The sequence below is a fragment of the Uloborus diversus genome, chromosome 10 (genome assembly GCF_026930045.1).
Source record: "Uloborus diversus isolate 005 chromosome 10, Udiv.v.3.1, whole genome shotgun sequence".
NCBI classification, from domain to species: domain Eukaryota; kingdom Metazoa; phylum Arthropoda; class Arachnida; order Araneae; family Uloboridae; genus Uloborus; species Uloborus diversus.
Window position 1 is genome coordinate 96,214,402 of NC_072740.1, and position 27,884 is coordinate 96,242,285.

The window sequence follows — 27,884 nt, forward strand, 5'->3', positions numbered from 1 at the left end:
GGAACCGATAGAGATAAAGTAATGAAACTTGGAGCATATCCTTTTCAAGCAATTTACTTTAATTTTTATTCGGCGAATTTGAAAAAAACGTTTACTGCAAAAATTATGATTTTTTTAAAAAAAAGTATCTTTGAATTTTTCGAAATTTTTCTTCAAATATTTTTTATTGAATCAATATTTTTAAAATCGCCGAATAAAAATTAAAGCTTAGATATTTGTGCATACTTTTTTGAAAAAAAATTGAAAATTGACCAACAATATTTTGAGTTATAGCAATTTAAAGCAACCCCATTTTTTGAAAAAAAAATTAATTAAATTTAAATAAAAAAATATTTTTTTTTCATATTTATGTTATGATTTTGCTTATTAAATAAATGATGAATCAGTGCAAAAAATTTCAAAACTCTAAAGTACATAATAAAAAAATTTTCAAAATGTGTCCCAGACCCCCTTAAGACGAAATATTTTGTCTGGCACCAAGTTTGACCAAGGTGGGGCAAAATTTAAGGGTGGGAGAGGTTTCGTGGAGGTTTCCGACAAATGGATTAATTTTTAGAACTGAACTCAAAAATGGTGTTTATAATGTTAGTTGTAAAAAGTCTAAAAATTCTCCTAGCTCTAGTCATGTAAATAAAGTACCTTCTGTAGAATGCTGTTAAAGTGACATTGAAACTTGGCATAAACGCTGTGGACATGTAAACACTTAAAGTATCCGTAAAATCTTTCAGCTGTTTTTGGCCTACCTAAGTTTAAACATGCGAAATTAAATTGTGATGTTTTTAAACTAGGAAAATTTAAACGTGTTAGTTTCAAGTTGATAGAGAAAGAAGTACCCAGCCATTACAGCTATTACATATGGACACTTGGGGAAAATGAAGTAGAGGGAAGAAACGGAAAAAATTATTTTCTTTCTATTATAGATGACTATTCCAAAAGGTGTTCATTATATCCCATTAAGTCAAAAAGTCAGGTTCCCGAAATCGTAAAACGACATATTACTGAGAGACGAAAGATTTATCTGCAAAAAGGTTGCCAGTATCAGATCTGATACGGGAAGGAATTTGTAAATCAGGAACTAGACGGGTTTTGTCAGGATATGGGTATACAACATGAACTAACAAATGTGTACACGCCAAAGCAAAACGGATTAATTGAGAATTTTAACCCTACAATAGCAAATAGTGCTTGCGTTTTGTTAAAAGAAAGTGGTTTGCCAAACAATTTTTGGCCTGAGGAAATGTCATATTTTGTCTACACATGGAATAGAATTTGTCACTCAAATCAAGAAAAGATCCCATTTGAACCTTTACCGGGGAAGAAAACTGTTTGTAAGACATTTAAAACCTTTCAGAGTGACCTGTTTTGCTGGTATTCCCCAGCTATTAAAAAAGAAACTAGACCTAAAAGCCGAAAAAGGCGTTTTAACCGAATACACGTTCAATCGTAAAGAATTCCGCGTTTATCTTCTGACAAAAATCAAGTCACTGACTGAAACAATCAACGTATATTTCAAAGAGAATTCCTTCTTCAAGGACGAATTTATCTCCAAGCGACAACACATGAAAAAGAAAATATTCTTTTCTGGCCTCTTTCGCCTTAGGCAAGAGATACGAATTCTTCGAATACGAATGAACAAATTTCTAATTTGTTTATTTTGAAATAGCTCAGTCATCTTAAGTATTTCACTTTGCCTCTATGTTTCTTAGATTTCAGAAATACAAATACAAATGTGACGACCAGCAACAGGTTCTAGGCCCAGCTGGGCTGGTCCTAGTCTAATTAGTCCTCAATGAAGATCAATGGTCCTCAAAGCTATCCACGCCCTTGCTCACACATTCCTTGGTACACATTCCTTGATTTACATTATTTCAAGGTCTCGTATAACACAGTTTTGATATAACACGGAACATGGTTTCGATACATCATGGTAAACCTTGACATGATTTATAATATGTACATGATTAATTAGGTTAAAAAATAAGTAAGAAAACTTTTTATAAAGAAGTCTCGTATAACACAGTTTCGATACTACACAGAACGAATAAAACCGTGTTATACGAGGGATATCTGTATTTGTAACTTATTTATAAACAGACTAACACATTCACAAAAAATGAATTAAGAAACACATATAAGTCAATAAAAATTTATGATAAATATATGCACAATATACAAATATATATGACACATATTTTAGGAACAACCAAAAAAGAATTTGAAAAATGATTTTTGTCCCGTTTATGGCTTGATAAATACAATACCTTTGGACCTCAATACTTTTGTCAATTTTGAGGAATAGTATTATAGAGAGGCAATTCATTTTTTTTTAAATATCAAAAGACAATTTGTGATATGTAGTTGGAATTTTAGTATTGCTGTATGATAAAATGAAATACTGGTGTTTTAAGATTTTTTTTTTAATGAATGAATCATACTGCTAAATATTGATCAAATATGTAAGGAAGGGAAAAAAACTTGAAAAATGGTTCTAGTTTTTAAGTTCTGCTCACAGAAGTACAGTATAAATCACCAAAACTTAATTAATCAAAAGCAACAATTAATGCAATGATATATCCGTAAATTATTCACTGAATGGAAATTTTTTACTTTAACATTGATGTGATTAAACAGCAAAAACCGTATTGTTGATTTTTGCTGGACTTATTATATTTACTTATTATCTGCTGAAATATGAGGGGGTGGGAGAAATTCCAAGCGGCAGATGATATCAATAAACATCAGACGAATCTGCAATATATGACTACTCACCATTTTGTTTTGGCTGCGATAAAACAAATAATACTGCTTTAGAATAGAATGAATTACATTTTATTCAACAAATCTTATTTTTATAATCTTGACTATTTTGAGATAAATCTATCTTTTTAAAATACTATTTGACCTAGGAACTTTCTCTGTTAATCACATAAGTTATTTATAATGAATTTTTTAATGCATTTCTGTTCTCTCTCTCTCATTTTCCTCCTCAATATTCAAACATATTAGTTTGGTATTACTTTTTAGTATGTACAGGTACCCACTTACTTAACAGCAGCAACAGATTTTTTATTTGAAAAATATATTAAGCACATTTTTTGCATAAATAAAATTATTGTGGCAGTCAACTTTTTTTAAAATGTATCAAAAAATGAGATTCAGCATATAATAATATATTGATTATTCTATTCCAACTTTTAATTCATAATCGAAAACAACAATAGCAAATTACCACTATCAGGAAAATAAATATTGTAACCTATCAATACCAACACAAATCAGAAATGAAACTTTCACAAAGAAGCAAAACTGTACTGTATCCATTAAACAGCTATTGATAAGAAGTTATACAAGTGACACTTAACACCCTCATTTGACCAATAACACAGTTCCTGTACCAAATTTGAATGTTCTAATGCTACTGGGGTAATTACATTTGAACTTCATTTTGTTTTACATGTAATAACATGAAGGATAAAAAGCAAAACTCAAAACTTACACTAAAATTTAAAAAAATGACATAAATCATATGAACTTATAAATAATTTATCCATCATATTTACAATAGAAAATATCAAAATTCTGACTTCAGAGAGCAGGGATTCATTTGGAGCATTAGTTTGTCAATACGGTGCATTGCTACTGCACTAATTTGCTGCGGCATTTGTCGCAACTTAATTGCAAGGAGCCTGCCATACAGGTCACAAGGATCTTCGGCAGCTTCCCTCTCCATGATCCAATAAAATAGAGTGAATGCCTCTTTCATGCTGTTCTTCATTTCTATAAGTCCAGGTTCTTTTTTCCTTTTCCCGATGCTGAATGTCCATTGAGAAGAAGTATACGGGGTTGATTTCCCTTGAGATGACGAAGCTTCTTCCTCAACTACTGATGTGCTCTGTAAATATTAAAGGAACTAAGTAATTGTTCATAACGAGCATTTCCCCAGGTGAATGGAGTAAAGTGACAGCTTGAAGAACCAAATACTTAAGCTTTAGCCAACTAATGGCTGGAGCTTTTTTCACGGTATGTATTGAGCTTTTACAATGAATGCAATCCATATGTTTCAATATTATCTAGTCCATACAGCATCTTTTGTTAACTTTGTATCTTTTAAATTTAGTAATTCATCATTTTTAAGATTTATTTTTGTTTTGCACTCGTAGTATCAGAAAAGTAAGCATTTTTTAAAAAATTTTAATTGTTCCAAATAAGTATGAGGTACTATTTAGAATATTAGAAGCAATTTCTGCAATTAAGTTGATGTTCAGACAGTATTCGGGTGAAATTTTTGAACTTTGGTAAATTTGTAAACTTAATATGCAGTTACACAGAAAGTGAACATATGAGAGTAGAACACATCCTCTCATCATTTGGTAACAAAAAAATATTTTTTTACTAAACTTGAAGCTAGTTGATGTATTCAGTTTGCATGCATAGCAATATGTAAATCAGCTAAAAAATCTAATGAATTCTATGAATACTGTGAAAAACGTTTTTTTTTTCCTAGCAGTTCAACTGAAATAACTCATTTTTATACAGTCGAACTTGCTTATAACGAGCCCTGATTTAAGGAGAACCCGGGTTTAGAGAGGAAATCAGTGATACTTGGTTGGTACAATTTTAAATCTATAGGTGAATAACTTGCTTTTTACCAGTGACCCCCCTTAAACCAAGCAATATTTCTGTGATTCATAATTTTTTTTTGATATTTCCCGTTATGTTCATCCTTTTTTGAGAAAATTTTCTTCAATATTTCTAAGTCAACTAAAAGTAATGATAAATCATAAATCCCGAGAACATGCAATGACAGCACTTTTTTAAATTTGTTGAGTAAGGAAGCATTTAAAATTTATATGTGTGTATGTCCATACCTCAGAAACAGTGACACAAGAAACATACATTCGGACAGTGCAAAGCGAATTAACCAATTTCTTTGGTACTGCACAGAGATTAAAAATAAGGTAAAAAATTGTGACTATTAGGAATTTTTTATGATTTTTTTCACAAACTCGTATTTTACGAAGCACTTGGTTATAACGAGCAAATATTGTGTGCCCCTTGCTCTCGTTACAAGCGAGTTCGACTGTAATGCTGTTCAAATACAGGAGAATTATTAAAAGTACAGGTGAAATTAAGCTAAAACCCAAGAATTATGTTTTATAAATAACCGTAAAGCCTGATTAAGAATTCTTAATATTTTTGGAGTTTTGAAACCTAAAATATTTTTCATAAATGTACTAAAATAGAACTTATACAGTGGTGGTCAGAATTATTATAAGGACAGCAGAAAAATTAAACATACAAAAAATATTTCTGAAATAATTCAGTGAAATTTTTGCACAAAAAAATGCATTTTTATGCTAGAAATTATTGTGGAATGCAGAACATTTGAAAATACGAAACATAAATGCTTTGCCGTGATTAATAAAAAAATGTCATTGTTAAAACTGGACAAAATTATAAGGACCAGCATTTTGCCCTGAAAAACCCCAGTACTCAATGTAATCAATAATATAACCCTTTTTTTAATCACTTTTATCAGTCTTGATGTCATGAAAGTCGAAGATCATGGAAACTTTTATTCTGTTTTTTTTCTTTGGAGAAAATGAGTTCTTGCTTGTTTCAATAATAAATATCATTTTTTCATACTTCGGATACCAGAATGCCTCACGTAGATCTAGCCTTCTGTCCGGCCAGCATAGTTCAGTGCACAAGCATCAAATAATTGTTTTGAGGTTTGAGAAACATGTAATTAGGCATTATTCTGCTGGAACAAATAGTTTAAACTCATAACAAACGGTGGTTTTGGTTAAAAAATATTGCTCAGTACATCAATATTACTCTCAGGATTCATTCTGCTTTGCACAAAAAATATTGGTATAGTTTCCGTCTGTTGTGAAATTTCCTCAGACCATTACTGAGCCAGCGCCAAAAATACAAGCTCTGAGTTTTTTTCCTTCACTCGTACCAGAAGTATCAAAAACCATGTAGTCCATCCTAATTGAACTTTTTCTCATCCGAAAATATCACATTATCCCACTTTTTACTTATGACAATGCATTTTTGGCATGCTCAACCCTTAGTCTTTAATCAATTTTTTTGAGAACCTGTCATGACATTGCATTACAGCACATGATGAAACTTTTTCATTTTTTGTAAAAGATGTTGAACAGGTTGAGAGCTGTACCGTAACTTGAATTCCCATCAAATATCTCTTGGTATTTTCTTTTTTTTTTTGAGCAAGCTAGTCTTATCAATATTAGTCTTATCACCACCACACAAAGAAACAGAAGATTTCCTACCTTTTTCTCTTTATAGAGCTTATTAGCCGGAATTTTGAGAAAGCTCTCAATGACTGATCTTTATCTATTCAAATTTGTTACATTTTGACGTACCATAGGTCGTGAAATTTTTCAAGCAACCACTTTCTTTTTCTCAAATTCTTTAAATTTTGTACCTAGTGGGATGATTGTAAAAATAGAATCTGACTTTCCCAATCGCTTACTAAGCTTTTATATCATTATGTAGCGCAGTTTGTAGAACAAAAAGCAGGCAAATTTTACTTTTTAGAATACACAAATGTAATTGTCCTTATAATTTTGTCCATATCACACGGATGTCTAAACTCAAACTTCCTTCCACAAATAAGAAATTCTTTTGCATTTTCAATAAAAGTTGTAAAAAAAGTTTCATTACCTATTAGTTAATAGTCCTAAATTTGTATAACTTTCCATCCAAATACAGAAAGATGTGGAGGTTTTCCCTTTTGTCCGTATAATTTTGACCACCACTGTAACACTAGCATTGCATAATATATTATACAATTAAAAAGCAGAAAATAATAAGCAACTTGTCGTGGTTTTTTTTTCTCTGAGTTATTTATTCATAAGTAAAAATTTTTAACTTCAAACTGAGGGGACTGAAATATTCTACAGTTTTAAAAGAATTTTGTGCTAAAAAAGTATGGTCTTCTTACAACTAAATGAATTTTGGCTTTAAATTTTCACAATGTCCGTACGTATTTATGTGGGAAAATTTGTAGGCAACTAAAACATGTATTTTGACTGTGACGGAATCCATTTCGTCAAACTTTTAATGGTGTCTACTATATACATGTGTGTGGGTTCTCATCATATATACATGTTGTGGTATCTTGGTTAACACAAAAACGATTAGTTGTATAATGGCTGAACATTAACTCATGTGGCATCAAGTAGTGCACTATTTTTTTTATTGCAATCGTAATCTTCTAAACGGCATGTTAACACGTTTTAGTGGCAAATCAATGTCAATTTTACATATTAAGTTATTATAAAAACTCTCCAATATCCCAATGCATTTCTTAATCCCTATCTTGTAGATGATGAATATTTCGTACCACTTAGGGCTAGTGTTGTTGAAACCAATTTCATTCAATGTACCTGCTTTAATTATGTAGTTTTAGTTTAAAACTGAATGTAGTTAATAAGTTTTTACTGCAACAAAACAATTATGTTTTCAAATTTTCATGAAAATCAGTTTTTGAGATACTAAAAAATTCACTTGAACTGTAAATGAAGCACCTCAGATTAAATGGAACCTTGAAGATTTGAGACTCGGATTTTTGAGACTATACTGTATTTACAAACGATCCCTCACGATTCATAGTCTGCCCAAGAGCTATTCAAATTCAGCTTATTAGAACGCTGATAACTTTTTGAATTTTTAAGATATTGAACTGAAATTTTACTATGAGTTGGAAAATCTAGTTGGAGTTTAGATTATGAAAGTTATAATTGCTATCTTTCGCATATGAGCAGAGAAAAATTAATTGCTTTAAATATTAATATTTCATCAAATTTTCAACATTTTAAAATTTCAAATTTCAATATTATTCTTCTCTTGTGAGCTGTCACGTTTTCTGAAAGTTTAGTAAGCTTTGATGGAAAACTTTACGCATTATGAGCCAAAAAACTTTAAATAAAATTCGTAGCTCTGAAAGAAATGCTTATACAGGGGTAGGAGTTATCCTAAAATTTCAAATTTTGTCTTAAAATTCCTAAAATGTTCATTATTTTATTCTCTACTTGGGCAGAAAAATAAAATACAATTCAAAAATGCAATCTTTTTTGATGACATGCCTCCATTTGAGAATAAAATAAACTTGGTTGACCCTAAGAAATTTTCTCTAAAAAGGAAAGAGAAAAACCTATGCTACTGCTGCTTTTTTTCTGGTAAAGGGGGGGGGGGGGTGCAATTAACCAAAACATATGCTGAATATAAAGCTGTTTGTTTTATCTATACTTTGTAAGTCTTGTAGTCATTCCTTTTCTGCAAGAAAGACATAAAAATAAAATAGCAAAGAAAATAAAAACAGCTGTGCAGCAAATGTTGCAGAAAACAGTTAGGGGAAAGGAATAGAATGTGATATTTTTGATTTTTCCGTTTTGAAAAGAAATGAAAAATATGTCAACTTGGGGGGGGGGGGGGGTGGAGTATTACCTCTTTCTCTCAAATTGAAGGTCTGTGGTCGAGAGGGGAGGGGTGAAAGGTATCATAGCTCATTGAAAGAAAATAAATACTATGTGTCGAGTTAGAACCCAAATATAAACACTTGGTTCAAAAAATATATTCAGAGCAAAATTTAAGTGGATTGTCCTCAGGTGGGAAGTAATTTCATTTTTATAGTGCTCATCTTGCGTTGTGGTCTGAGCATTACCTTGTCCTTCCAGTACAAAGAGTTGGTTTGCTTTGTGTTCCTGTTCAGTGAAGTTGGATTATTTCTTGCACATATAATTTTTAAATTAAGTCACTAGCTTTTTGCTTTAAAAATGTAAATTGTAATTTGTTTTTATTAAAATACCATGGAAAACGAAATTCTCTTCTTTGTGGTTGGGAGAAACTGACAGAAATGGATGCAAGATCAGCACATGGTGCCATTCAGAAAAGGATGAATTTAAAGCATTTTGTTCTGTTTGTACATTACTTTTCCAATATTGATAAGCAAGTATTTTTTCGGCAGGGCATAAGAAGAGGTTAACAAGTAACTTGAAAAATCAAGCTGTATCTTTAATTCCTTGTTCTTAGTCTTCTACTGAAAATGAATTTGTTATGATGAAGCAATCCAAAGCTTTTGCTCCAAATTTACTCCAAGATAAAATTTCGAAAAGATGAGGTTTTCTTAGTTTTAGTTGCGGTAAAAAAATTATTCATTTGTATTTTTATGACTTATCTGTAATTTACAGGGATATTTTTGATGATTCTAAGGTACCAAAACAATGAAACTATCTGATAAAAGGTAAGTACATAATAAATTTTGGACTTGCACCTTACTTTTAATCCCTCCTTATTAAGGATATTTTTTCATCATTCTTTGTAATTCACTTTGATAAAACAACAACAAGGCAAGTAAAGAAGCAATTGGACCTGCATTTATCCTACTCGTATACATGGTACAATCCAAAAGTAATGAGCCTTACATTATACTGACGCATGCACACACTGAAGCTCGCTCCGCTTGACAGCAACGGTGGTGCGGGTTGTTGGCTTTACAGTGCAACACAAGTCAGCTGCCTCTCAGCTTTCGGGGTGGTAATATCAGCTTTAAAAGTAACCCCTATACCATTGTGCGTGACATGGCAATATGGAAAGTTCGTCAGAGCAACGTAAAGATATCAAATTTTGCTTTCGGTTCTCTTCTCAAACTTTCACAATGATTTAAAAGGCGTTTGGAACTGAGTATCTGTCCTATTTGCAAGTAGAAAAGTTGCACAAGGCCTTTTGTAAGGCCAGGAAGTGGTGACTGACAAACCCCAGTCTGGACGCCCGTCCTCGGCCCGTACTGACATAAATGTTTAATTTTGTGTGAATTTTTGAACACGGACTGGTGTTTGAGTCTCTACCAAGTAGCAAAAGCCCTAGACTTATCGGAAACAACGGTGCAACGCATTGTTACAGAGAAGTTGCACCTGCGGAAAGTCTGCGCAAAACTTGTGCCGAGAGTTCTGACTGAAGAAGGTCCGAGTCAATTCTCTCGTGTTTCCCTAGCCTTGCTGCAGTCCGGGCTTCCTGACTTCTTATTTCCACTATCAAAATCAACGCTGAAAAGAAAATGTTTCAACTCCATCAAGGACATCCAAGCACATGTCAAGGCAGCCCTTGCAGGTATATCGAAACAAGACTTCAGGGTTGTCTTTGAGTCATGGAAAAGCCGCCTACAGAAGTACATTGTTGCAGGAGGTTCTTATTTTTAAGACGATTAGGCAGTTGTACCGATCAGCTCAATAAATCTGTCTTTTTAAACGAAGGCTCATTACTTTTGGATCGCACCATGCATACTTCTACTTCACAATGCGTCACTGTGTTGAAGAATAAAAGATTGAATGCATTTTATTGAAGTTTTCAATATTGAGTTTGAAAAGTTTTATCATCCATTACGAAAATCAAGCTTATAAATTACACTTAAGTTTAAAAAAACTTAATTTTTGTTTCCTAAAAATGTCCTAAAATTTTAACAAAATTGTGTCCTAAAATTTTTGAAATCACCACTCCGATCTGTTCTATTTTTATGAATATCAGTGATATTTTCTCAAAAGTATGTAAAATAATTGTACGTAGTAAGGATCCTAATTTCTGAAAATTACAGCTTATTCTCAGCTATTTACGATGAATGATGATACAAAAATTTTTGTTTTCCACAATTTGTTGCTGGTCCCATAAATGCATTTGTGATATAACTTTCAATGGAAAACAACAGCTAGAACATACCTTTTATGTGACAAAAGTTACAAAACAATTGGTCTTTTATTTCTCAAGAAATCCTTTAAAATGTGAATTTGTGAAAGTGTCCCAATACTTTGATCATATAGTGTATGTATAGCCAGGAGCAAAGGAGAGTCAGAGAGGACATGATTCAGTTGTTTAAATTTATCAAAATGAAAGATGATAATGGATTAAATTTTTGCATGTTAAGCAGGACGAGGGGCCATTGTTTTTAGTTATTCAAATCTCAGGCTAACCTGGAAATTGAAAAATTTCTACTTTAATAGAGTCGTGCTCACATGCAACAGCTTTAAGAAGCGGTAATTAGAAGGGGGTGGATAGCATTAAGAGAGCCATTGATCTTCATTGAGGGCTAACAAACTGACTAGGACCTGCTTAGCTTGTCCCAGAGCCTGTTGCTGATCGCCACTTGTATTTGTAAGAATGCATGCATAGTTTCAAATGCAAACCATACAGGTTTATAAACATTGTCTGGGGATGTTCCCGATAACATTGATGCTTTTATTGGCCTTACTTGGCCCTTGTATGTGGCCTTAAGCGAATCTTTCTTTTTTTCAGAGCATCTATTGAAATCAACATTTCCGTGGAAATTCGATTACATGCATCGAAAACCTTTTGCTTATTTTTGTGCTTTGCATGCCTCACATTCTAAATAATACAAATACAAATGTGACGACCAGCAACAGGCTCTGGGCCCAGCTAGGCTGGTCCTAGTCAATTAATTAGTCCCCAATGAAGATCAATGGCCCTCTTAAAGCTATCCACTCCCTTGCTCATTACCGCCTCTTCCGGTAAGCTATTCCAAGTGCCCACGACCCTGCTAAAGTAGGCTCTGTTTGCAAAATTTCTAAAAAACTTAATTCCAAAGAGTTATTCCATAAAATATTACTAGCTATGATGAGCAGCGAAGAAATGAGCTACGCTTATTAAAAACAAAAACAAAGCAAATTCCATGCAGCGGACAGATGGCGCAGCACTGGCTCTAGCGTTCCTTTGACTCGGGACAAATTTTACTGACATTTACTGGAGGGAATACTTGACTTAGTGAGAGACACCAAGACGTGCCGAATTCCCCATCCACACTCTCTTCCTTGTTCTGCCTCTTGCTCTTATGTGGAGCTGGTGTAAAAAGTTATATTATAAAAACTCAGGAATCGGTAAAACAGGACCACAAAAGGAAACTTGGAAGCACTAGGAGATGCAGACAGTACTGCATAATCATGCCGCCCCCCCCCCCCCGGCAGAACTTTTCTGCTGTAAATGGAATTATTCCTTTTTCCTGGAAATATGCCCCCCCCCCCTAATTTGTTCCACCTCATTTTCAGGGCTTTTGGCTTATCTATGTACAGGTTATTCTTTTTTATAAAAATAAATGATGCAAACCACAATAATTGAAAAAATGCAAACTATTGGTTCCAGGGACTTGTTAAATCTTTTTTCTCTAGATGTCTTTTAATGCACTGAGGCATTTATTTTATTTTGTACAAACTATTAGGGGGGAGGGGAACGATTTCGAGTTGGAGAGTTACAGTTGCAAGGAAAGTTTGAAGCTGTTCCTGAAACATTCAGTAAATTGAATACTCCACTCAAAGAAATTTGGCTTATCAAAAATAAATAACATACATTCTCTATTTAATTAGATAGGAATAAATGTTCACTTTGGCTCGACGAAGTTTTGGCTCATTAAAGTTTGACTTATTGAAGTTTCACCGTACTTATTAAATTAGTTTCAGACCTTTTGTTTTTCTTCAACTTTCTACCAAACATTAAAAAGGCAACAAATGAGTTTTAAAATGTGTTTTAGTTTAGTTAAAAGTTTTTATAATACAGATAATTTTATTTGGTCATTATTTAGGTCTGAAAATAAACCTCAGAATGCAATATTCTACCCAATGAACACCAATCATATAAGCTTTTCTAGTAAATATCGGTCAATTTTCACTTTAGAAATACAAATGTGACGACCAGCAACAGGCTCTGGGCCCAGCTAGGCTGGTCCTAGTCAGTTTATAAGTCCCAATGAAGATCAATGTCCCTCTTAAAGCTATCCACCCCCTTGCTCATTACCACCTCTTCCGATAAGCTGTTCCAGGTGCCCACAACCCTACTAAAGAAGTAATTTTTCCAAATTTCCAGGTAAGCCTGAGTTTTGAATAGCTTAAAGCACTGTCAACTTGTCTTGCTTTCCGTGAGAAAATTTACCGCGTTAACATCTTTCATTTTGATAAATTTAAACAACTGAATCATGTCCCCTCTGGCTCTCCTTTGCTCCAGTCTATACATATTAAAAGCAGGTAAAATAATCATGAATTGTCTAAAGATACAAATACAAATGTGACGACCAGCAACAGGCTCTGGGCCCCACTACACTGATCCCCTACTAAAGTAGTAATTTCTCCTAATTTCCAGGTTAGCTAGAGATTTGAATAGCTTAAAACAATGACCCCTTTTGCTTTCCATACAAAAAATTAACCTGTTAATATCTTTCATTTTGATAAATTTAAACAACTAAATCATGTCCTCTCTGACTCTCTTTTCCTCCAGGCTATACATATTAAGCCTATTAAGTCTGGTATCAAAATATAAACCTGAAAGTCCCCTTACTAGTCTAGTAACCCTTTTTCAAACCCTTTCTAGTACAAAAATATATTTCCTAAGATAAGGAGACCAAACCTAAACAGCATACTCTAAATGAGCTCTTACTAAACTCCAATACAAAAGCAGAAGAACCTTCTTAGATTTTTTTGAAATAGTTATAATGATAAACCCAAGCATTCTGTTTGTTGGCTTTGTTACTTGCAATATTGCACAGTTGACTGAACTTGAAATCCTGATTTGTAATGGTACCCATATTAATAACATTTTCTGCCTGACTAATGACCAAACCCTATAAACGATAACTCGTACGCTTATTTCCATGACCTAAATGTAGCACTTGTCATTTCTTTACATTAACTGCCATACCCCACTCATCCGCTCACTTAGTAATATGATCTAAATCCTCATAAAACTTTTTTACTTGTTCATCATTTTCTACAATCCCCATAGCTTTTACATCATCAACAAAACAATTCATGTTTCCAGAAATATTTTCATGAATGTCATTCATAAAAATAATAAACAAAGGAGGCCTTAAAAATGATCCATGAGGAACCCTGCTTAAAACATCACTCCATTTAGAATGAGTTCCCCTCACAACTACTCTGTGTTTCTTTCATGTCAGCCAATTCCTTACCCAGAGTAAAGTTTTCCCTCCTATTCCTACATCATCTGGTTTGCTAACAACATGTGGTACCTTATCAAAAACTTTTTGAAGATCAATATAAACAACATCCACACACTTTTTGTTATCTAAAGTCAAGGTGTCATAGAAATGTAACAAATTAGTAGCACATGATTTACCTTCCCTTCAACCATACTACAAACTAAACAACAGACTATTAGTCTCTAAGAAACTCATAATCTTAATTTTGATCAAAGTTTCAAAAATCTTACAAGGTACTGAAGTCAGACTTACAGGTCCCCTGCATTATCTTTAGGCCCTTTCTTGAAGAGAGTGGCACTATGTTAGCCAGCTTCCAGTCTTCTGGCACTGTGCCTGAGTTATAAGAAGCATTGAAAATATTTAAAATAACATCCACTAACAGGGTTCATACTCAATTTGGATAAAAAAATTCCATGACTTTTCCAAGACTTTTTCAGAACTTCATAAAATTTTCCATGACCTTGTTATACAAAGAGAATAGTACTATTTAATGTAAAATTTGACAATTTCTGAAAATGGGCATTAGAAGAATTGTTACGTGAGTGCCACTACCTCATTGGAGCACTCACTTGGGACTGAAAAAATATCAGTGCACACTGCAGAAACTAATAAATTATTCTTATTTTCTTTATCATACAAAGTCAAGCAAAATAAAAATACAGTGAATGCAATACACTGATGTTTAAATGTCTAACAAATATTTAATAAATAGGGTCGAATAGTAATGCATGGGACAAAAATTGAATGAGTCATTACTAATTTTCCAATAATAAATTTAATTCATAAAAACATTGTCTTTTGGTGTCAATAGTGCATCTAATCATCCATGTAACTTGAAAGTATATGCGTTTGCTAAAATAAAGCCACTTTTTTCAGTAAATTCCTTTTTCTAAACCAGATATTTGAGTTGGCCACGAGGATCAGTTTTGCGAGCTGTATGTAGGGCACTACTGTTTTAGAGTATTGGAATTCCCATATTTCTATGTTCTATTGCCTGACTCAAGTCTTCATTTTCTAAAGCCTTCAACATATTAAGATAAACTCTGGTAAATTTAATAATGAATTTTTTACAAGTAGTTGACACTAACTCGGATGCAATTGAATTACACTTTTTGAGGGGGCGTGGCAAAATCAAGAATGTGCAAGTCCACTACTACAGAATACAAAATATAAGAAGTGCTGAAAATAATGTGACGCCCCAATAAGTAAAATCACATTACAAAAAAAGGCGAGCGGCTGTTACAGAAGCAGATGAAATTGGATTCCAAAACTAGGATTTGTTTTTGAGATCGTTCAATTTATATGCAATATTACTAAATCACTCAATATTTCTAGTGCTCTTTTAGCTATTGTTACTTTTTTACTACCCAAGACATTTTTCCATGACTTAACATAAATTTCCATGACTTTTCCAGGTCTGAAATTTGTTTATTTTTTTCCATGACTTTCCAGGATTTCCATGACCCGTATGAACCCTGACTAATTCCTCTGCACATTCAACTAAATTTTTTGGATAAATATTATCTGGTCCCGGAGCTTTAGTTGCTTTATTTTTTTTCAAATGAAAGAGAATCTCCTCCCTAGAAAACACAAAACCCTCAAGCTGAATAATAGCATGTGTCTTGCTAGTGTCAACTGTTGAGATACAGTTACTGTTAAACACACTGGAAAAAAAGTTATTAAGAACATTTGCAATATCCCTATTGTTTAGAATTAAATTTCCATGCTCATCAACTAATGACCCAATTTAAAATTTTGGAGCTTTCCCAGAATTAGCGTTAGCAAAAAACCTTTTAGGTTTTCCGTCAATGTTATCAGCTAGCTTTTGCTTCAATTCTCTTTTCTAAAATTCGTACCAAATACTTAAAATTTCGTTTTGCCTTACAATACTGGAGCCTATCTGCACTCTGACCAGTTTCCTTAAACTGATGAAAAGCCACTTGCTTATAATTTAGAGCTTCTTTAATCTCCCTGGAGAACCACATAAGCCAGATTTTAGTACTAACACCTTTTCTCCTAAATGGAACATAATCCCCATCAGTTTTTGCTAATATTTCCTTAAACTCCGTCCACTGCACATTTACGTGGCTATTTTCCAATCCTGATGAAAATATCTCTTTCAAGCTTTGCCTAAGTGCAACAAAATTAGTATTTCTGAAATTTTGCACAATCCTGAAATTTTCAATTTTGTACACTTTGAATTTAATTCAGAACCTAATACTGTCATGATCACTATCTCTAATATCATCCTCTACACACAACCCCTGAACAGAACTTGCTACGTCACAGAAAACTAAATCCAAAATTACATCTTCTCGAGTTCCCCAAGTTATAACTTGATCTAAGAAACAGTCACCAATTACTTTTAAAAATTCCTCTTCTCTGCCATTACCAGGGTAAAGATTAATCCAATCAATCAATACCTGGCAGATTGAAATCCCCCATTATGATGACAGATCCCTTAATGGACATGTCACTAATAATATGATATATCTGTTCATCTTGTCCCTGGTTTAAATTAGGTAGCCTATAAATGTTTCCAATACCCAATTTTTTGCCCTTGTTGCTCATCACCTCCAGCCAAACCATATCAATACCGGTAGATTTATCATTTATGAACAATTCATTGCAAATGAAATTGTCTCTCATAAAATAAAACCCCGCCACCTCTTTTGTCTACTCTATCTTGTTTAAAATTATATGCGGAAAAACATGATAAACCTGCATCATATTCAGTAGCCCATGTCTCTGTAATTCCAATATAATATCCCACTTCTCATCCTATAATTGTGCTTTTCATTCCTTATATCTTGATTCCACCAGATTTTAAATGTTGAAACACAATTTTTGTATAAAATATTTATTTCTATAAATATCTGTACATGTTTTATCAAAAATATATCACATTGTTTCTTGTCATTCAATTATTACAAACTGATTTGAACTACTACAATGTAATATTCTATCATAACTTATACAGTCTGTAAAAGTTTTTTTACCTTCTTCTTCCATTGCCGCTCAGCATTTCTTCTTGCTTCTTCAGATTCAAAAAATGCTTGAACGTTATTTCGCGCTCTTTCAAATTTTTTCCTCATAGAATATCTGCATAAACAAAATGATTAATTCAAAATTTATAGAGACATTTGGCATTTTAGAACGTTCTTAATCAATTCCTTGTTTTACAAGAGATTCAATATTAACATCATAAAGAAATTTTTAAGTGTTATATTCAAGAACCCTATTAATGTATGGGACAGGGGATCCAAGATGCGCTAAAACAATGATAAATAGTAGGGCCTGACCGATGGCAATTTTTGGCTGATGAGCCAATGCCTATTGTTGGCTGATGGTTCAAAGATAGCCGATGGAAACACCTAACTATTGACGACCAAAATTTAGGTTTCAAACACTTTTTAAGGAACAAAAACGTATTCAGTTCTTTGTAGAAACTGATGGCAAGTCATATTTTAAAAAAAGTGAATGAATAAACAAATATGGTAGCTCTATAGAGGCCTCAAACATATTTATGTTTCTTATTTTTGATAAAAGTATTATGTCGAAAAGTACAGCAAAGTAGAGAAAAATACATGAACCTCAAATATATGTTTTTAACAGAAGAAAAGGTAAAGAAAGACAGAGGGATTTAAAGGATTGTCACGAAAAGTCACACCAGAAAGTTAGTAGTTAAATGTTCAAAGGTAAAACTGAAGTAAAACAACACTTTAAATAGAAATTTATTGAATTTCAACAAATAAAAATATAAGGCTATAAACCTAAAATACTACCGTAGAAAAATAAGTTTTAAGTGTGGTTGGGAAAAAAAACAACTTTAGGAAGTTTTCCCATAAAATTTTTATTTAAAGTAAAAAAAAAAAAAAAATAGGGCAAAATTTGCTTTTTTTGGACTTCAGTTTCTAAAATCTAGCATCAGAGAGTCTTTCAAATCCATCTGTTTGCCTAACGAATCCAAAAGATGGACAACAATCGTGTTTATTACAAGCCTTCAATTTTGAAAAACATTCTACCAAACTCAAAATCATTAAAGTTCTTCCAAAATTACTTTAGGAGTTCAATTTTGAAAAAATACTGGCGAAGAGCACCCCCCTCCACCCCCCTAATATCTTCGGATACCATACAACCGGATTGTTTGGATAAAATTGTGTTTTGAAGCTTCCATTTTGAAAGATTGCTCCATTTTGAAAGAAAGTCATTGAACCCAATCTCTTTCTTGTCAAAATAGCTTATAATCACTTTTTTAAAACTTTTAATTTGAAAAGCTTTCCATAGACTGAGAACTCTACTAATAGCATCGAAGATCCTTTAAAACTGCGTTTTTAGAACTTCCATTTCCAAAACTTGGCTCAGGAGGAGCCCTTTGAATCCCACCCACTCTGCTTTTGAAACCAAAGCTGGGAAATAAAAAGCTGGGCTATTGAAAAAATAAAAGCATTTATGTAAGTTTTTAAACATTCAATAATGTTAGAATTCCCTAAATTAAATTTCTAAATTTCACTTTCTTTAGTTGATCACTTTAACGGTTTTGGAGAAATTTTTCTTAATCAGTTCATACCAATATAATGGGTCCGAAAGTTGAATATTGAATTTAAGAAAGTTTTTTTTCATTTTTTATTCCTAAAAAAAATTAAAAAACTACCTTGAAAATAAAATTACTGCATGTAACCTGGCGAAGAGCTGTAAAAGTATTAATACGGATTTCAGTGGAAAACTAGTCTTGCTTTTAGGCATTAAAAGCGAGACAGAAAAATAATGCCTATTTTAGGGATAATTTACCATATGAATTTGGCGTTTTCCTTGCTATTATTATGATTGAGCTCTTCTTGCAGTTAAAGTCTTCAATTAAAGGCCAGATTATATGCTAGAATGTATTAGTATTTATTTGTTTAGTGTTAAGTTAAAAGGGGTAAGTTAAAATCTGTAAAATATCAAGGTTTTCGTTTTCTGTTTGGGAAGAAAAGGTTTATGTAATTTTATCCCATGACGACCCCAAATTTGAGCCTCGTTTTTTGTACTAAATTGCTTAACTAACTTGCTAATACATAATGGATCCTCCTCAAGGATCAGTGTTAGGACCTGTTTTGTTCATTGTCTTTATGAACGATATTCACAAAAATATTTCTGGGAACATGAACTGTTTTGCTGATGATGTCAAAGTTATGGGGACTGTAGAAAATGAAGAACAAGCAAATCAGCTGCAAGAGGATCTAGATCATATTACGGAGTGGGCTGATAAATGGGGTATGGCTGTTAATGTTGGGAAATGTCAAGTGCTACATTTAGGACATGGAAATAAGTGTACAAGTTATTATTTGCAAGGTTCAGTCATTAGTCAGGCAGACAAAGTTACTGATCTGGGGGTCCTAATAAGTCAGGATTTAAAGTTTAGCCAACAGTGCAGCATTGCTAGCAACAAAGCCAATAAGATGCTTGGGTTTATCAATAGATCTATTTCAAATAAATCTAAAGAAGTTCTTCTGCCCTAATATAGAAGTTTGGTAAGACCCCATTTGGAGTATGCTGTTCAGTTTTGGTCTCCTTATCTTAAGAAAGACATTAATGTATTGGAAAGGGTTCAAAGGCGGGCTACAAGGCTAATAAGTGGACTTTCCCACTTAGATTATGATTCCAGGCTTAGAAGGCTAAAAATGTACAGTCTTGAGCAAAGAAGAGACCGAGGGAACATGATTCAGCTGTTTAAATTTATTAAAACGAAAGATGTTACGGGGCTAAAGTTTAGCACTGAAAACAGGACAAGGGGTCATTGTTTTAAGCTATTTAAATCTCAGGCTAACATGGATATTAGGAAAAATTATTATTTTAGCAGGGCAGTGGAACCTTGGAATAGCTTACCGGAAGAGGTGGTAATGAGCAAAGGAGTAGACAGTTTTAAGAGAGCCATTGATCTTCACTGGGGATTGTAAATTGACTAGGACCAGTCTAGCTGGGCCCAGAGCCTGTTGCTGGTCGTCACTTTTGTATTTGTATTTGTATTTGTATTAATGCAATTATTTCAAATTAAGAGCATGAAATACTTAAAACTCTAATCAAAGTAAGTGTTTGCTAAGTGCCTGACATGCTGTGAAATTTCGGTGGTGATTCAAAACTCGGCATATTTCTGGAGTTTAAAACTGGTGTTGGTACCATTGCTCCGCAATTTTGGGCAATATGCTTACTTACTTTAAATTATGCAGTAAAAAATAGATAAATAAAAAGTAAATTTTATCATCTTAAAAAAAAAATTGCAATTAGTCCAGTCATTTGGTCAAAAAAAGGGGGTTACCTGGAAAGTTTTCTGGGAGTTTTGAAAATTGGATATTTTATAGATTTTGATGTGCTCTTTTCGAATTTCCACTTTGCCACCTTGTATCTTTGCCGCTCGCACGGCCATATTGAAAAAATGGTGTCTAAAAGCGGTATTTTGATGATATCTTCTTTCTGACTTATTTTGTGACAAAAAAAAAATCATATGCAACATTAATTTATGCATTATATATATTAATTTACATACAAAATTAAACAAGAAAAAATCTCCTACAATTTATATCACAATATTTTTTTTCCTTTTTGCAAAATGAATAATTTAGGCGTACGAGAGCCGAAAAGTGTTATTTAACAGCATTATCGCGTAAATGTTTTTTTTATGGACCAGAAGTTACACCTGTTCATCGTCTTCAGTATCGATTGAGATGCAGTGGTGGTTACGGGGGGGGGGGGGGGTCATGGGGTCCCCAACCCGCAACATTATTTAAATATTTGCTCGAAAAAATAAAAAACTTTATCGAAACTAAAATGTGCATACCATACAAGGAGGGGGATCATGGGGGTCATGAACCCCCCCCCCATCAAAATCTGCGACAATAGTTTGTAATCTGTTTTGAGGTTCATTGCATTAAAGTAGTGAGCATTTCTGCTTGGAAAAAAAAAAGAAAAGACGGACCGAAACCACATAATAAGAAACAATAAATAGTTTTCGAATTCTTTTTTTTTTGGGGGGGTGTATCAACTGTCATTTATACTATATTTTTTAAAAATATGTAGACAATAAAATAGCTTTTCTTGAGACAGTTAGTCTGCGGCGCTGTGTTCAGGAGCCAGTATAATGAAAAGCAACAAAGAAGTGTCTGACGCCCAATCACTTTTTTTTGCAACAAATTTAATCAACGATAGTTGATTAAATTTGTTGTATGGTTAAAACTGCATCCAAAGCTGCAGGCATTGCTTCAATTGATAAAACCTTTGAGTGTGTAAATGTTTTATTTCTGTTGTAATTTTTAGATAGTTTCGTTTTTAACCGTGCTGAGTTTATTTTTAAATGTGTTGTAAAAAGTTAATTAGTTTAAATCAGTGTTTTGGATTTAGTATCGTGCAGGAAATGTAAAATTTGAGTGTCGTGTTAGCGCAAAACCTCATTATACCAAGGGTCTCGTAAACTAGCCCACCGTATTAGACGGAAACCCTGTCGAAAAAACCGCGTTTGTTAAAAAAAACTATATATAACAGGGGTTCCCAATTTATTCCGACTCGCGGCACTCTTTTACGAATTACAATTTTTCACAGCTCCCTAATCTATTTCTATTATACACACATATTGAAAATATGGACAGCTTACAGCACCCCTCCCCCTCCTTGCGGCACCCACTATGGGAACCCCTGACCTATTACAAAAACACTGAAGCGCTCGGGTGACAAAGCAGTGTAGTCTCTTTTTTTGGACTGTTGAAAAAACTGTTGAAGTCCCCCCGATGGGAAACATATCTGGAGTTCCTGTATCAGACTTTGAGACTGTGACTATTAGATTTTCGCCACATGTTTTACTTTTATTTTAAGCGTTATTTTACTATTATTTTAACTGATGTTATTTTTCTGCATACAAGATGGATGTGTCGAGTATTATGCAAATTTATAATCTAAGATGGATATGTGTCTAGTACTATACAAATATTTAATCAACCAGGGGTTTTGTGATACAAAATTTTCGAAAACTGAGTTGTCATTTCTGAAAATTTTCGGCTTCATTCTAAAACTGAAAAATTATTTTAATTAAAAACTTTTAAAATGATTTTTATCAATGATTTTGATGATTTTTGTAAGCATATTTGAAGAGTTTTTACAGGGGGGGGAGGGTGTTGTTCGTAGAAGAAATTTTTTGTTCGTAAGACTACATTCTTGAGCATGACCCCCACTCCTTAAATGAAATCCTGTATCCGCCCCTGTTGAGACATCATGCAATTTCTTTGGTATGATCTGCGATGGGATCATCAAATTCATCATAAGCTACTTCGTTTTTTGTTGCATCATTCGTTTGCTCGAAAACCGTCTCCGTTTCTTCCTCTTCACCGCTATCATGTATGAACTTTGAATTCTCACAATTACCACCTGTACAATTAGTACACATAACGGAGCATTTTAACCTGGCTTTTCTGCATTCACAGGCTCTTTGACATCCTTTTTTGCATTTGCAAGAAATAAGTCTTTGTTAAGGATTGTGGATCTGGGGGTTCAAGTGTAATAACATAGAAATTACCCAATTCATATTTCTATTTCACTCCTACAGCTCTGGGTTTTTTTTCATTCCCACACCACTGATGAATCTAGTGATAGGATCGAAAAGAATTTTGTCTTGCTGCTGTTTCTGTTGGAAGTAGCGACGAAGTATTAAATTTACTTTTATATGCGGATTTTACAAAGCATTCATATCTGTAGGCGTTTTAAAGTCATGTTTTACTTGCTTTTTTTACTTTTCACTCCACTGTAACCGTATAAGTCAAGAAGGAAGTGTTCTCCAGCTTTAGCAATGATCTCTGGATCAGCATTTGGATTTTTGAATGCATTAATAGACTTGCTTAAATTTGTATCACAGCCACTAAAAGCATGCAAGAATAAAATATGGTTTGTGGCTGTCTTACTGTCGTATACTGTCAGTTGTATATATTTGTTGCGAAATTTTTCCTCTTCCTGGTTTGAATATCTATATGTTTGATCACTTAGATACAGCTGTCAAAAGAATAAGAAGATCTACGACAATTACGTAGTATACTGATGACACAGACTAAAATATTCTATTGAGTTCTACCAGTCGAAATTTCGGAAAGGGAGAGATGGGGAATCCATGTGGCTCCTGGTTGAAAGAGTCGTCGTTTTAGTGCAGATAGGAAGAAATGACTGAAATGGAATTTGGCTTCTGTATTACTCCGTCGCTCATTTATACCACAAAAAGAATTTTAGTTTGTGGATTGTCAGTTTTTATGCAGTTAGTAAATTGTAAATCGATTCAATTGTGTTAATACTATATTCTTATTAATTAAACTCTGCGTTTCATCGATGTGTTACGATAACTAAACCTCAAATCAGTGTAACGACTTATTCTGAGATAACACGTGTTAAATAATACTTTGCAGCGCTCGTTCTTCGAAACTATTTGTTTTACGAAAAAAATTGTTCTGACATAAATTGTAGGAAATTTTCTCTAGTTTAATTTTTTAAATATGTTTTTATCGTAAAATAAGTCAGAACGGAGATATCCTCAAAATACCGCTTTTAGACGCCATTTTTTCAATATGGCCAAGCGAGCGGCAAAGATAGGAAGTGGAAAAGTGGAAATTCGAAAAGAGCACATCAAAATCTATAAAATATCCAATTTTCAAAACTCCCGGAAAACTTTCCAGGTAAAACTACCAGATAACTGGACTAAATACATCGGCATTTAGATGTTTTTCAAGGCCGATAGGCTGATGTTTTTTCCAAGTTAGCATTGGTCGATGATGCCGATGGGTAAATTTTTGAACCATTGGTGCAAATGCATTAGTCGAGTCCTAATAAATGATAGTGTAGTTGGAAAGAACCGAAAGCAAGTTTCCATTATCATTTGAATACCTCTCATTCAGGACACTTGACTGCTTTTATCGTTCAAAGACAAATATTACTATAACTACAGCTGAAAATTAAATATTCTCAATCGAAAATTTGATTTTAATTACACTAATATAGTATATTTCCTCCAGTGCATTCAAAAACATATTGCTAATAGTAATGAACACCACTTTTAAATCATTGTAATTTTTTGGATTGCTAAAACATCCCCTTTTTTCTGCTATGAAAGAATTGGAATAGTAAATTTATTCTGTTAGGACAAAATATCAATAATATAACAAAAACTTTATAATTGAAGCACTTAATTAGGTTTGTCATTTAGGTTTCCAACATTGTTCACACAAACGAACCAATAACATAAACAATTAACCATTTGAACAGTAAGCATATTATGTACTCGAAATAAAGCAAATTTTATTATTTACGTGCAAGTAATGTATTATGATTTCTCATACATTATTTCAAAATGTAAAAAAAAAAAAAAGAAAAAAAATGAATTACAGAAACCTTAAAGAGATTTATATTATTTTCATTGAATACAGTAACTATACTTATACAATACAAATGTAATGACCTGCAACAAGCTCTGGGCTCAGCTAGGCTGTTCCTAATCAGTTTATTAGTCCCCAATGAAGACCAATGAATGATAGCCCTCTTAAAGCTATCCACCCCCTTGCTCATTACCGCCTCTTCCGTTAAGCTATTCCAAGTGCCCACAATCCTACTAACGTAATATTTTTCCTAATTAGGTTAGCCTGAGATTTAAATTGCTTAAAACAATGACCACTCGTCATGCTTACCATGCAAAAATTTAATCCATATAAACACCTTTCATTTTGATAAATTTAAGCAATTGAATCATGTCCCTTCTGACTCTCCTTTGCTCCAAGCTATACATATTAAGCCTTTTAAGTCTGGTATCATAATCTAAATCTGAAAGTCCTCTTACCAATGGCGAACTGACCCTCCCGCCTATATATATGCACCATTGTGCACTTAAGCTTGAACAATTTTTATTTATTTATTTATATATTTATTTATTTTTGGTGAAACTTTCTTTTTTTTCACTCACAAACCTGTGAAAATTCAGTTCGCTTTTTTTTCTCCTTAAAATTTGTAAACCTGTGTACCATCTATATTTTGGACCTTTTTTTGCACCTTTTAGAGGCCAAGGTTGTGCTCTCGAGGGACCCAGCCTGCCCCTGCCCCTTACTGGTTTAGTTACCCTTCTTTGAATCCTTTCCAATGCAGAAATATCTTTCCTTCAGAAAAGGCGACCAAAACTAAATAGCTCGAAACTAACAATGATTTCCCCTCAAAAAGAAGCAAAAGACCCCCTTTAAAAACACTCGAATGCAACCAAAAGGGGAGGTGCACAACTAGACCCCACTAGGAATCTACTTACCAAATTTCAACTTTCTAGGACATACCGTTCTTGAGTTATGCAACATACATACGCACATACATACAGACGTCATGAGAAAACTTGTTGTAATTAACTCGGGAATCATCAAAATGGATATTTTGCCTGTCTATGCGTTCTTAGGCACTTATCCACGTGTGGTCGAGTCGAAAAAAAAAAAAACTCAACATTCATTCGGGAATGAGCAAAATGGATATTAAGGTCGATTTTCGAGTGAAAATTTTTTCGCGAGTACATTACTTCCTTTTTTGTAAAAGGGAGTAACATACATACGCACATACATACAGAGGTCATGAGAAAACTTGTTGTAATTAACTCGGGAATCATCAAAATGGATATTTCGCCTGTCTATGCATTCTTAGGTACTTATCCACGTGTGATCGAGTCGAAAAAAAAAAATCAACATTCATTCGGGAATGAGCAAAATGGATATTAAGGTCGATTTTCGAGTGAAAATTTTTTCGCGAGTACAATACTTCCTTTTTTGTAAAAGGGAGTATAAAAGTAATCTATTACTGTAATATTCTTTTCTACAGACAAACCCACTTTAGAAAAAGGAGTTTATGAGTGCTGACTTAAAATTACATAAAAAGATGATTAGGTTGTCTATAAGTGACTGAGGAGCATCTTCTGTCATGTGCCCATGAAAGTTGAAGGCAGAAGATCGTTTCCATCAATGCATAATCAGGGAGGAAAAATTGATATCTGTAAAAAATTCTGTAATATTACTTTCACCGACTAACCCCTTAGAACTTCAAGACATCCATGTTAGAAGTTGCAGAGTTTTGAACTTTTCTCTCATGATATCTCACTGTAAATTTCTGACTTGAGTTTTAACAGATAGGTAAGGACAATGAGAGACTTTCTACAGCTTTCAAGATCACGTTCCTCAGATTTTGCATTCTCTGATTTTCAGGTGGCAATTCTAGCAATTAAGAACTTGAACCAAACCAAGTTTCTATTCACAAGTGCTTCCATTACCATTATGGATTGTTAGTAAATTATGTGGGTATTGCTAAGATCCAAGAAAATAGTTCTTCAGCGAATCCCACCTCACTAGCAGATTTACCATGATCAATTCGCAAAAACACTATTAATACCACCCAAGGGTCATTCAGTTCAATTGATAAAATATCAGCTGCACACATAATAAACTTGAAAATAAGATATCGCCTAAGGCTTGAACTGGAAGAATGGGCAAAGAGATAACTATGCCACTTCTCTTCATCATCTTCCAGTTGATAGAATGCCTAAGAGAAAATTTGCAGCATTTCTAGTAGTGGTGGGAGAGAACTAACTGCTCACATTTACCTAATCAATATCCTGCATGCACCATTGTTCCCTCTCGGCAGTGGCATTGAAACTGCTTTCTTAACTGCCAGAAGCTTTATAATTCTTTTTTCTCCCATCATTAGAATACTAAAGACCTTATTTCTGCTGATAATTAACACTGTGATTTGTATTGTGTGTGTATGTATTTTGTTACCCGCATTAGCTGGCATGCTGGAACAAAGTGAGGTTGACTAGCATACCGGATAATTCAGGATTCATCTTTGAATGAAAAATAAGTAAATTTCCCCACTTAGTTCCCAGGCAAGGCAAACAAGGCTAAGGAATAAGTAAATAAGAGAACCCAATTGTTAGTAAATGGAGAGCGAATTTACTAAATCTGGTATTCGTTAATCTGCATCACACAAACACACACAGCTTCTACAATTGCTTAACATGTAAAACTTGACTGATAAAAATGTGCAGCGTGATCTTTCAAGTGAAAGAAGGAGCGATATTTTACATACTCAATGAATGTTAAAGGCACTTATGAGGAACAACATTCTTGATGCATAGTGATTGCAATGAAAAAATGCGTTGTTTCACATATAAAAAGAAGAAAGCGACGCAAGAGGAGTAATTTTTAAGATTTTTTTACAACAGAAATTTGTTCTCTCTCTCTCTATCGTTTAGTTAAGAAAATAAAATATTTAAATAAGATTAGACATTTAACCAATGTGTTTGTTATTACTGTAGGTCATTTGTTACAGATTAGTTACATGCTAATAAACCAAATGACTCAGAAGCAATCACTGTAATTGGGATTCATAACTTTTAAAAGAGATACATTATTTTGAGAGAGATAACTTTGTTTTTTGATTACCTTTTCTATACATATTGTTTCCTTCATATACTTGCAAAATATTTTAGTTTTACGATTAGAAATGTTTGCTTCTCATATTAGGTTTAATTTAATAAAGTTATCCAAGATCAATAAAACTTTTCTGATCAGAATTTTAAAAAATAATACATTCAATTAATATTCAAACAAAACTAAAGCATTTATTAATGTTTGTAAAATGATGTATAGAACTTATGTTATTTTTTAAGTAATAAACATACACTTATTGTATTTAGTTTAATATATTTTTGGAACCTTGTTTGTCTTGGCATGACAGAAAGAGCCAGGTAGAGGCTACTGAGAATCTGGAGAGCACCGAATTTTGAAGCATGGCAGCTAGTGCTCGGAAAAACAGTATGTGTTTCAGATCAAGGATTGAG

The 27,884-nt window shown here is 33.2% G+C and overlaps 1 protein-coding gene across 1 annotated transcript in view; it reads right to left on the minus strand.

Annotated features, from left to right (window-relative positions):
- Positions 1-3,571: 3,571 nt before the first annotated feature.
- LOC129231099 (inversin-like) overlaps positions 3,572-27,884 on the minus strand; it is a 123,188-nt gene continuing 98,875 nt past the window's right edge. The window contains exons 16-17 of the mRNA XM_054865346.1: positions 17,023-17,125; positions 3,572-3,892 (exon numbers count right to left, since the gene is read on the minus strand). Coding sequence (XP_054721321.1) covers positions 3,572-3,892; positions 17,023-17,125 — 424 coding nt within the window. The remainder of the gene's footprint in view (positions 3,893-17,022; positions 17,126-27,884) is intronic.